General features: G+C 44.4%; 1 protein-coding gene across 1 annotated transcript; it reads right to left on the bottom strand.

Moving 5' to 3' along the window:
• Positions 1-657: 657 nt before the first annotated feature.
• On the bottom strand, positions 658-6,458 carry HSBP1 (heat shock factor binding protein 1). The gene is made up of 4 exons (XM_034426534.3): positions 6,015-6,458; positions 5,371-5,437; positions 4,339-4,458; positions 658-2,824 (listed from the first exon to the last, which is right to left on the bottom strand). The coding sequence occupies exons 1-4, from the start codon at positions 6,291-6,293 to the stop codon at positions 2,814-2,816; spliced, it is 477 nt and encodes a 158-aa protein (XP_034282425.2). The 5' UTR covers positions 6,294-6,458; the 3' UTR covers positions 658-2,813.
• Between the last annotated feature and the right edge of the window lie 4,394 nt (positions 6,459-10,852).

The following is a 10,852-nucleotide window of genomic DNA, read 5'->3' as shown; positions in this document are numbered from 1 at the left end:
AATGTACAGAATTCTGTAAAAGGAACTGCAGAACTGAAGAAGCTTCTCGGATGAGAAGTGAAACGTTTTCAACAAAAAAAAAAAAAAAAACCAAGAAAGATCCAGTTTGTATTTTTTGGGGGAAAAAAGGTCCTTTGGGACAACCATGACTTGGATAACTGAGAATCTCCATAAACCTAAAGACTATCCGGACAGCAACCCAATTGCAACAGGATAAGCAAGCAACTGCCGTACATTTAATTGCCACACTTGGGACATATAGGAATGCTTTTCAACCACACACTTTAAAAACCCTCCAAAAATCAAAACTAAGAAAAATAACTTGCCGGAAACTCTACTTTGCAAATCAGCATTGGCCATCCAGATGCTTCAGGGAAGCTCAGAAGCAGATGGAAAAGCAAAACCCTCCTCTGGTTTGTCCAGAGCCGGTAACGTTAAGTGCCTCTAAAGTTTTGATAGATCCTGAAGGCGCCAATTCCCCTTTCGCAGCCATTAAAGCCTGCAATGATTGGCCCGGAGGGAAATAGAACTTAATTGCGCAGTAAATAAAGTGCTCTTTTATTTTCTCAGCCCAAAACCTGCCTCCGAACCACCACTTGTGCGTCAAGCAAACTGGAAAAGAGGCTCCAATTACATCATCTACAGTATAGAGAAATATTTAGTGCCATTTCAGCATTTTATTTAGACATGTTTAAGAGCAGGGTCAGAAAGATCTAAGGCTGGTTATACAGGGTATTATTTCAAACCGTCTCCCTCTGCTTTTCTTATAACACAACTAGGATGACTTCACAGACAGGTCAAAAAACGATTATTCGGATGTCAGCAACCATCACAAGTGTCACGAGTGTCATTGTTTAAAAATAATAATAAATGGCTCCTATGGTTAAAGTGCAGCTCTTCAGCTGTGACTGAATGTGATCATTTCCACCAAGTCTTTCTCTTTCTACTCTGCTCCATTAAGAAATATACAGCAGAAATTTTCCAGGGAGAGAGAGGTGGCCCAATTATCCCTGTAACATTTTTCCCATGCAACCCAGGAAATTTGCTGTTCACATTTCTCTCAGAGCAGACCCATAACTACCTATTAAAGGAACAGGAATCAAGTAGAAAAGCAACCTAGAACTAAGGAGAAATTTCCTGACAGTTAGAACGATTAATCAGTGGAACAACTTACCTCCAGAAGTTGTGAATTCTCCAACAACTGGAAGTTTTTAAGAAGACAACCATTTGTCTGAAATGCTATAAGGTTTCCTGCCTAAGCAGAGGGTTGGATTAGAAGACCTCCAAGGTCCCTTCCAAATCTTTGTTGTTCTATTCTATTCTTTAGGGATACAGTTTTCTTTCCGTATTTTTGTGGGATCAAGCACAAGATACGGCAAACTTCTTTGTTCAGCCACTGCCGGTGTACAAGGGAACAAACACACACACCAGAGGGCATAAAAGAGCTAAAGACCCAAACTTGGAAGAAAGAACAGAGTCCCGAATCAAGGAAAATGTCTATTTCCATCCCAGCGAGATCTACACAATGGAGCCAAGGACCCACCGTTTGTTTTTCTTAATGTTCCTAACCTGAAACAAACACACCCGGGAGAGGGTCCCTTCTGAGCTCTGGCAAGTTTATTCTGCAGCTTTAGGAGCTAGGCAGTAATGGTCTAATCCGCTCATGTCCTCAGCAGTTTAGCACTCCGAACACAAGACTTTTCTGTAAGAAGGCCGCACAGAGTAACTTGAGGGAGAATTTTAGCACGTTTTCAACAATTGTCCATGTTTACCTTGAGCTAAAACTATACATGTTCCTGAGGTTTAGAATGGCGACTCCAGTGGCATCGACCTCCATTGCTGCACACACTTATCACAATTCCATCGAACTCTGGATTAAAAAATACTAGACTTCCCTCTTCAACGATTACTAAAGCCATCAGAGGGAGATTTTATTTGGACACCGCAGAACCAAAAGTGCATTTTCAGCCGTGATTTTATAAAGTCGCATTTCGGGCATTAGAACAGCTTCAATATTAGATGCATCTAAGCAGTCATTTTGCAGCTACTGAGATGTAAAAGCCAACTGGCACTCCAAGGACAGAAGCCCACTGGTCATCTTTGAAAGAAAATGTGCATTTTATTATAAATCCAAGGAACTGGTCTCCATGGTTAGAACTATCAATAGTCCTGCTTAAGGGGTACCCAGCCAATAACAAAATACTGCTACCATGCCAATATTATTGACAATTTACTTCAAAATGATTAACCATTCAAATTTTTCAATTATCAATGTCCTCAAATCAATAATAGAAAATGAAGAAGAGTTACAGCTCAAGTGATCCAAAATGGATTGTTTCCTACGTTAAACTTATTATTAATAGAGTAAGAGATCTGTAAATGACTCACAACACATTTTCATCCTTGTGCACAAAATAGGCTGACGGAAAGCACAACATTATTGACCAAGTAAAAGGAATTACAAAAAAGGAACCAGGAAAAGGAACGTTTTTAACATCCAAATTCACAAAAGTCCACTTGTATAGCATTAGCACTATAGTTGACTCATCAAGCTATCAAATTATGTTTTAATAATTAAAATTAGTATAGAACACCTCAATTCCAAAAAGTGTGTGAAACTCACAATGCACAAGAAGTCAGAATAGAAACTGTTCCAAATCTAGTTATACAAGGTACATTAAGAACACAAGTTCTACAGCCGTAGAAAAACGTTTTTACACACTAGTCGTTGGAAAAATAAAAGAAAACAAAAAATGGTGTCTGGAAACCAGTCTAGGCTTGTAAAAATGTCTCTTTTCTGTGACCATCATAGATTATTGGCAGGCTGTTGAGAGAAAGGTAGAACAATTAGTAAAGATTGTTAGAAGAAAAACCAGTCACATTCCTAAGTGAAATTTTAAAAGGTTGCATCCTCCTAAAAAAGATATAAGTGGGATATTTACCTCATTCAGGCACTTAAAAAGCCCAGTCAGTACTTATTGACATTTCTAGACCAATTTTTGTTCACTTTTAAGTGTGCGCAACTCTCTACTTTTCCCTCCTCTTATAAGCAAATAAAACAAATAGATAACCCTTGACTTACGAGTGTAATTGAGCCTGGCAATTATGGTTGTAATTTGTGACGGCTTGTAGAGTTATGTCCTGACCGGATGTGTTTTTAGGATCTTTTCTGCAATGGTTGTTAAACGAACACCACCGTCCTTAAATGAACCCATGGCAAGGTGTTGCAAACGGCCATAAATGAGGGTCAATTGCTGAGCACCCAAAATGTAGTCAGTTATATGACCATAGGGGAGGAGGGGGCAACGTCATAACTTTGAAACCAGGTTGCAAGTAGCTTTTGTGGGGGGAAGAGTCTGTTGTAACTTACAGCTGGAAGTTGAAGACTATCTGTATTATATCACATGCAGGCTGAGAACCTTTATATTTATTAAATTCCTGTGCCCTCCATGTCTGTTATAAGGTGTGCAGCGGCAGCCAAAAAAGCCAATGCAATCCTAAATTGCATTAACAGAGGAATGCAATCAAGTTCAAGTGCGGTACTAATACCACGTTATAAAGCCTTAGTAACCCCACACCTAGAATACTGCATTCAGTTTTGGTCACCACACTATAAAAAAATATGTTGAGACTCTAGAAAAAGAGCAGAGATGCTTAGGGGACTAGAGGCTAAAACATACGATGAACGGTTACAGGAACTGGGCATGGCTAGTCTAGTGAAGGACCAGGGGAGATTTTTAACCCTGTTTGTGAGATAGTAAGACCCTGATGTTGGGAAAGATGGAAGGCAAAAGGAGAAAGGGACAGCAGAGGATGAGATGGTTAGATAGTATCACTGACACTGTGAAGAGTGAAGAGAAGGACCAGGGGAGACACGATAGACATGTTCCAATGTTTGAGGGGCTGCTACAGAGAGGAGGGGGTCAAGCTGAAGGCCAGACAAGGAATAATGGATGGAAACTGAACATGGAGAGATTCAACCTAGAAATAAGGAGGAATTTTTCTGACAGTGAGAACAATCAACCAATGGAACAGAAGCTGCCTTCGGAAGTTGTGGCAGCTTCATCACTTGAGACTTTCAAGAAGAGATTGGACTGCCATTTGTCACAAATGGTGCAGGGTCTCCTGCTTGGGCGAGGGGTTGGACTAGATGACCTGCAAGCTCCCTTCCAACTCTGTTAATCTGTTAAAGTGACTCCGGGCAGCTTACAAATTATTGAAGTAGGTGAAAAATAATGTAAAAGATTGGTGATCTCAACCCAGCAGCTGAGAGCCATCTCAGTCCTCCCACCCCATTTAATCTGCAGGAACATCGAATCATTTCCGAGTCAAGCTTACTTGAAGTCTTGGTGGTGGCCGCCTTGTTTTCTCCTCCTTCCAGTTCCTCCACTCCGGCCTGGGTCATGAGATCCGCGATGTTCTTCTCCAGGTCGTCAATGCGGCAGCTCATGTCATCAAGTGAACCCGAGTTAAGGAAAAAACCACCTAGAGAAATGAAACTGAAGGGAACCGCCCACCCCCTTTTGACCCTAGATCACGGCATTCCCACCCCCAACCACGTGACTGTCATTTTAGCAAGCCAATGGGGAAGCCAGCAGGAAGTCACAAGACACGTGGCGTTGCGCTTAATGACATGCAGTGATCCATTTAACGACTGCAAGCAGAAGTGACATTGAAAGTCAGTGTGGCCACGACCTCACACTTTTAATGACCACAGCGCTTAGTCATGGATTTGCAATTGTTAAGCGAGGAGCACCTGCACATACATATAGCAAGTTTCTTTGGTTTATGTGCATTATTTAAAAGGAGAAAGTGTCCAACATTTGTCCCAAAGGTGCTTTTTTTTCCCCAAGAGGCAAATGGACTTTCTGGTTTTTCTTTGAAGACGTTTCGCTTCTCATCCAAGAAGCTTCTTCAGCTCTGATTGGATGGTGGGGAATGGAAAGCTGAAGAAGCTTCTTGGATGAGAAGCGAAACGTCTTCAAAGAAAAACCAGAAAGTCCACTTGCCTCTTGGGGGGAAAAAAAGCACTTTGGGACAACCATCACCTGGATGGCGGAGAATCTCCATGCCCGACATTTGCACACCGAGTGCTAAAGCTGTACAACCTTTGGACAACACATTTGGGAAGTGTGATCGGGGACACTCATCCTCTCCTAATGCTGGAGAGGACTTTTTTTTTAAAGAGAGAATGAAACAGAAGCACACGCGTGACATTATTCCTGTGCAATTGTCACAGGGCTGTGCGGCTTTGCTTCAGTGTGTGTGTGTGTGTCCGTCCCCACACATGGGGAGTCTGGCCCAAGGAAACCATGTGGTGAAAATCTTCCTGATCTTGGCTTTTTCTTACTTCCAGGCTCAAAAGGATATTCCTGCCAATGATTTGGTCCGACATGATCTGGAACTTGTCCTGCATTTGTTGCAGGAGGGTCTGCACCTGATTTTTTTTTTGGGGGGGGGGTGGAGGGGAAAAAAAAGAATTTGGTTTTTAAGCAAGAAAGTACACACACACACACACACATACACACATTACAAAACTCAACTGGGTGCCACTGGCTTCCCTTGCAAGTGGGAAGAGGCCTGGCCCCAAACTCTGGGCCAAAAAAAAGAGACCCCCCCCTTAAGCCCCCCCCACTCACCCACCCACCCAGGCGAAGGACAACCTTGGAGAAAGGCAAAGGCCGCATTCCCACAACCCGCATCAACCCGGGAGGCTCTTAACCCGAGTTGGCCGTGTGAACGCAAACCCTGGCTATAAATGGAGACGCTCTTTTGAGCATCCCCACCTCCGTTTCCACGGCAACGGAGACCGCCCGCCCCCGAAGCGCATCGCCTCCCGCCGTATCCAGGGCGACCCCAACGGCCGCGCCCGGTTCCCTAGCAACGCTGCCACCGCCCCTCACCCGTCGCCATGGCAACTCCTCCCTCTCATTTCCCCCCCCCCTTCCCAACCCCACCCCAGGCTCCCCTGCGACCGGGAGGTCCGCTTTTCCGTCCGCGCCGAGGCCGCTCACCACGGCCGTGAGGTCCTGCACGGTCTTGGGGTCCGTCTCCGCCATGTCGGTCCGCTGCGGTTGCTTCGCCTCCCGGTCACCCGTCCAGGCCCGACTCCCAGGCTCTTCTGGCCTCCTCCGCGAGAACGCCGGCCCAACCGCGGACCTCTCGCCGAGTCTCGCGAGAGCGAGGCCCGAGAGTTGCATTGTGGGAAATGAAGTGCTTTCTCCGGTCGGGGACGCTCGCGGGCCTTTTAGGCTTTCTTCACTGACCCGGGGATGGTGGTGGTGGGGGAGCATAAGGACCTGAACCCTCGCACCGCTGTGTCTCTGAGGATGATGTGAATTGTAATCCCAGCGAAGGGTTCCGCCTTGAACCAAGGGGCGGGGGCGCTCTAGCCCTTTGCGCCTCTATTGCACTGGGCCAGTGACCGGAAGTGCCCTTTCAGTAGTTCGACGGGGGGGTACTTGGCCAATCAGCCGTGCAGTCACGTGACTAGACAGTTGCAGGAGCATTCTGGGAAATGCAGTTTCAGTTTGGGCAGAGTATATTTCCCTCCCATCAAACTTGCAAAGGGAGGGATGTTGGACTCCAATGATCATAGTGCTCTGCCAAGAGGGTTTTTTTTGACCCTGTTGTCCCAGAGTTCCAAGCAAAGCACTTGTTTTGGACTACAGCTCCCATAAACCTCAGTCAACATATCATATATCATACCATATCATGTCATAAATTTATTTGTCAAGCATATAGAAGAGGTAAAAGTACAAACATAATTTGAATACATGAAAAGAATAAGTAAAAAGAAATATTAGGACAGGGACAGTAGACCTCTTAGGAATGGGGTGAGGTATTAATAGAATGGCAAGAGTATGGGATCATGGGTATTGTAGTCCACAGCCTTTTCCCTTCCAGACTGTAATCCTATATATGAGATATAAAGATAGGGTTAGGATCTATATATCTCCTTATATGAAAGAGATTGCCTGGTTGAACTAGTTTGGCAATAAATTTAAATATAAAAAGTCATTCAACTCTGGGTATCTGTGTGTGTATATATAAAAATAGATTTATATACACACACACACACACACAAACGTGTGTATATATAAATATAAAATGCAGAATAAAAATTAAACAATATGGTTCTAGGTGCATGAAAATCAGGAGAATTAAATGTTTGTGTGGAGCCAATAATGGATTACTTCCAATCTATGGGATACACGCAACTTCAACTAATAAACTTTCAAATTTTGATGCTTGAAAGCAGTCCATGTTTATTAGACTAGACCACACAAAGTTTAAACACATCATTCTGTTGTATATTTTGAGGACAAACATGGACGCAAAAAGAAACGATTGCAGTGGAAGAATTTGGGGAAAAGATTACACAGAGACTGGCATAAAACTACTCTAAATACATGCTCTGTTTCTTAAACTTTTTTTCTCTCTGCAACCCTTCCCACTTTTACAAATTACGTTAGTTATTTGTTAGTTGAGTGCTGGGAGGATTGCATTGCCTTCATCAAACCACACTTGTTTTCACCCTTTCCTGTATCATTGGCTCCTTGGTGCTCTCTGAGCTTGGTTGCTTCCTTGCAGACATTTCACGACCCAACTAGGGAACATCATCAGTGCTAGAAGAGAGTGCGGTTGCTGTCTGTTTCTATACAAGTGGCATGCCCTGTCAGTGTTGGTGGGTTGATGGCAGAGGTGGTTTTCAGCAGGTTCTGACCAGTTCTGGAGAACCGGTAGCGGAAATTTTGAGTAATTCGGAGAACCGGTAGTAAAAATTCTGACTGGCCACGCCCGCATTTATTCTCTGCCTCCTGAGTCCCAGCTGATTGGGGATTTTGCAGTAACCTTCCCCTGGAGTGGGGAGGGAATGGAGATTTTGCAGTATTCTTCCCCCGCCATGCCCACCAAGCCACACCCACCAAGCCATTCCACGCCAACCAAGCCACGCCTACAGAACCGGTAGTAAAAAATTTTGAAACCCACCACTGGTTGATGGTTAGGAAGAGAGGGAGCATAACTCCACGTCCGGAGACCCAGATTCATTCGGGGCAAACTTTCAGACAAAGATCAAATGGTTGGGAGATCATTAACCAACGGGACATCATTACGAATCAACAGCTCCCAGCAATCTGGACTGGGGTCTTTAGCAAATCTATAGCCTCAAAATGAGAAAGGGAGGGGGGAGAAAGAGGTTGGGGTAGAAGGTTGGAGGAAAGCCAAAAATAATTTGACTAAAGCCAAAAATAATTAATTGGCTGCGTGTAACAGACTGGGAAACAGCCGGTTTGCCCTATGGATAATGTGTTTGGAAAGCAAGCGTCTGGATTTTCGTTTTAGGCCTGCTGAGCGGGCTAAAACTAACGAACATCGAAATCCGACTTGCTTCGTTACAGCTTTGTCTCCATCCTCCCTTCCCCCCCCCCCAGTGATGGATGGCAAGGTTAGGGGATGTCATGAAAAGTTATTGGAGCGGAGAAAGTTTTCTCATGCTTAATGACATCAAGCAGAATGTAGAACACGACGGCCGACTAATTAAAGAGAGGCAAAGTCTCGGGTCAAGGGAAGTTCTTCCGGATGATTTCGCTCGTCTGGGGTGGCGAAAACCTGAGAGCCCCCCCCCCCCCCGAAGTCGGTCACAAGGTTCTTTTTCCAGCACAAAGGTGTGACTGGGGTTGGCGTGGAGCTGATTTCAACACCCCCCCCCCAAAAAAAAGATGCTGAAGGGGTCAGCTTGCAGGGGTGTGAGGAGGAGATCTGATAAATGGCTTCGGAAATGTGCATGTTTTGGAAAGTAGCAGGAGGAAGCATACATTTGCAAGAAATGTATAGAAAATACAGGGGTTTTAGGCAAAGGTATCACCAAGTTGAGATGGGCAGCTTGTTAAAAGTTGTCTCGTTATCTATCTATCTATCTATCTATCTATCTATCTATCTATCTATCTATCTATCCCTCCCTCCCCATCCCTCTATCTATCCCTCCATTCCTCTATCATTTATCTATCTGTCTGTCTGTCTGTCTGTCTGTCTGTCTGTCTGTCTGTCTGTCTGTCTGTCTATCTATCTATCTATCTATCTATCTATCTATCTATCTATCTATCTATCTCTCCCTCTATCTCTCCCTCCATTCTATCATCCATCTATCTATCTATCTATCTATCTATCTATCTATCTATCTATCTATCTATCTATCTATCTATCTTCCTTTTTCCAATACTTACAAATGAATACCTTCAGCTAGAGTTTGGCAATTGATGCTATTTCCTACTGTTCTAAAAATGGGAAGCCTGCTCTAAATTAGATTTCTTTTCAAATTACTGTACAGGGACAGCTGAATTAATGCATTTTAAAGTGAATTTCAGTGACTCGCTCTCAAAACTGCAGGCTGCAAAGTCAAAGGACTTTGGGATGTGTCAAGATAATTCTAAAGCCTGAATCTCTGGTCTCCCTTCTCTGACAGCAATTAGCCCTGCCAAAAAGTATCTCCCCTATGTTTAATATTTGTAATAGGATTTTGTTCTTGTGTCCCCGCTGCAGATTTGATTCTCTGGCTTTCTCCCTGCCTCTCTAAAGGTCAGGTAAGTTGTTAGTTGCGAAGTCGTGTCTGACCCATCATGACCCCATGGACCACGTTCCTCCAGGCCTTCCTGTCCTCTACCATCCCCTGGAGTCCATTTAAGTTCACACCGACTGCTTCAGTGACTCCATCCAGCCACCTCGTTCTCTGCCGTCCCCTTCTTCTTTTGCCCTCCATCGTTCCCAGCATTAGGCTCTTCTCCAGGGAGTCCTTCCTTCTCATTAGGTGGCCCAAAGCATTTGAGTTTCCTCTTCAGGATCTGGCCTTCTAAAGAGCAGTCAGGGTTGATCTCCTCTAGGACTGACCGGTTGGATCGCCTTGCAATCCAAGGGACTCGCAGGAGTCTTCAGCTGAAGAGGTTGTAGAAAAAACTCTTTTAAAAGGCTCTGACGATGCCAGCTGAGCCGCACTATCATCAGAGGCTTTTTTTTAACTTTTAAAAGCATTTTTTCAGCCAAAGAAAAAATGCTTTTAAAAGTAAAGAAAAAAGCCTCTGATGATCGCACGGCTCAGCTGGGTATGGGAGGGGAGGGGGGGAGCAGGGATTTTTGCTACCGGTTCTCCGAACCATCTGCCGCCATCGCTACCGGATCGGGTGATCCGGTCTGAACCGGGAGCATTTCACCCCTGGGTCAAGGACAGTTAAGTGACCTGGGCATTTTCTGAGGCTAAATCCAGGAAAATAATCCTGCCTAGCATTTCTCTCATGGAGAACTTTCAACAACATCTTAAGGAAGAGCAGGGTTTCCTTCAACAGTGAAAATGCCTGTTTCAGAAAAACAGGAATAAGAATGAACTGTTATCATTCAAAGCCACATACTTTCTTTCTGGCCCATGGGGAAGAGTTGCAGCAGAGGACTCACGCTGTTCCTTCATCTGCAAAGGAGCCTGTAGCGAGACTTTTTGTATTTCTGCACCATCTGCTAAACAGAAATAAAACAAAGGATCCGATGTGCTCATCAAACGCCACAAATATAGTCGAGCATAAATCAGGGATGAGGGTGGGGGGTGGGGAGCAGATTAGTCTTAGACCCCTGTTTTGCTTGCGGGGAGGGGCTCTTGTCGAGACTCTCCTTTCATCCATCAGGGTGAAATGCAGGATTAGCGATATAGATTGGGAATATTGGATTATTTGCGATGATGTGTTATTGGGAGCTTTTGGGAGGGGTATCTCACACAGGCATAATATTTTAGGAAGGAAGGAAATTAAATAAAATAAGAAGGAAAGAGAGGAAAGAAGGAAGTTGAAATAGAAAGGAAGGAAGGAAG

This window comes from Pantherophis guttatus, chromosome 11, assembly GCF_059756535.1.
Source record: "Pantherophis guttatus breed Tessera chromosome 11, ASM5975653v1, whole genome shotgun sequence".
In the NCBI taxonomy this organism is placed as follows: Eukaryota; Metazoa; Chordata; class Lepidosauria; order Squamata; family Colubridae; genus Pantherophis; species Pantherophis guttatus.
This window is presented reverse-complemented; position numbering and strand designations above follow the sequence as displayed.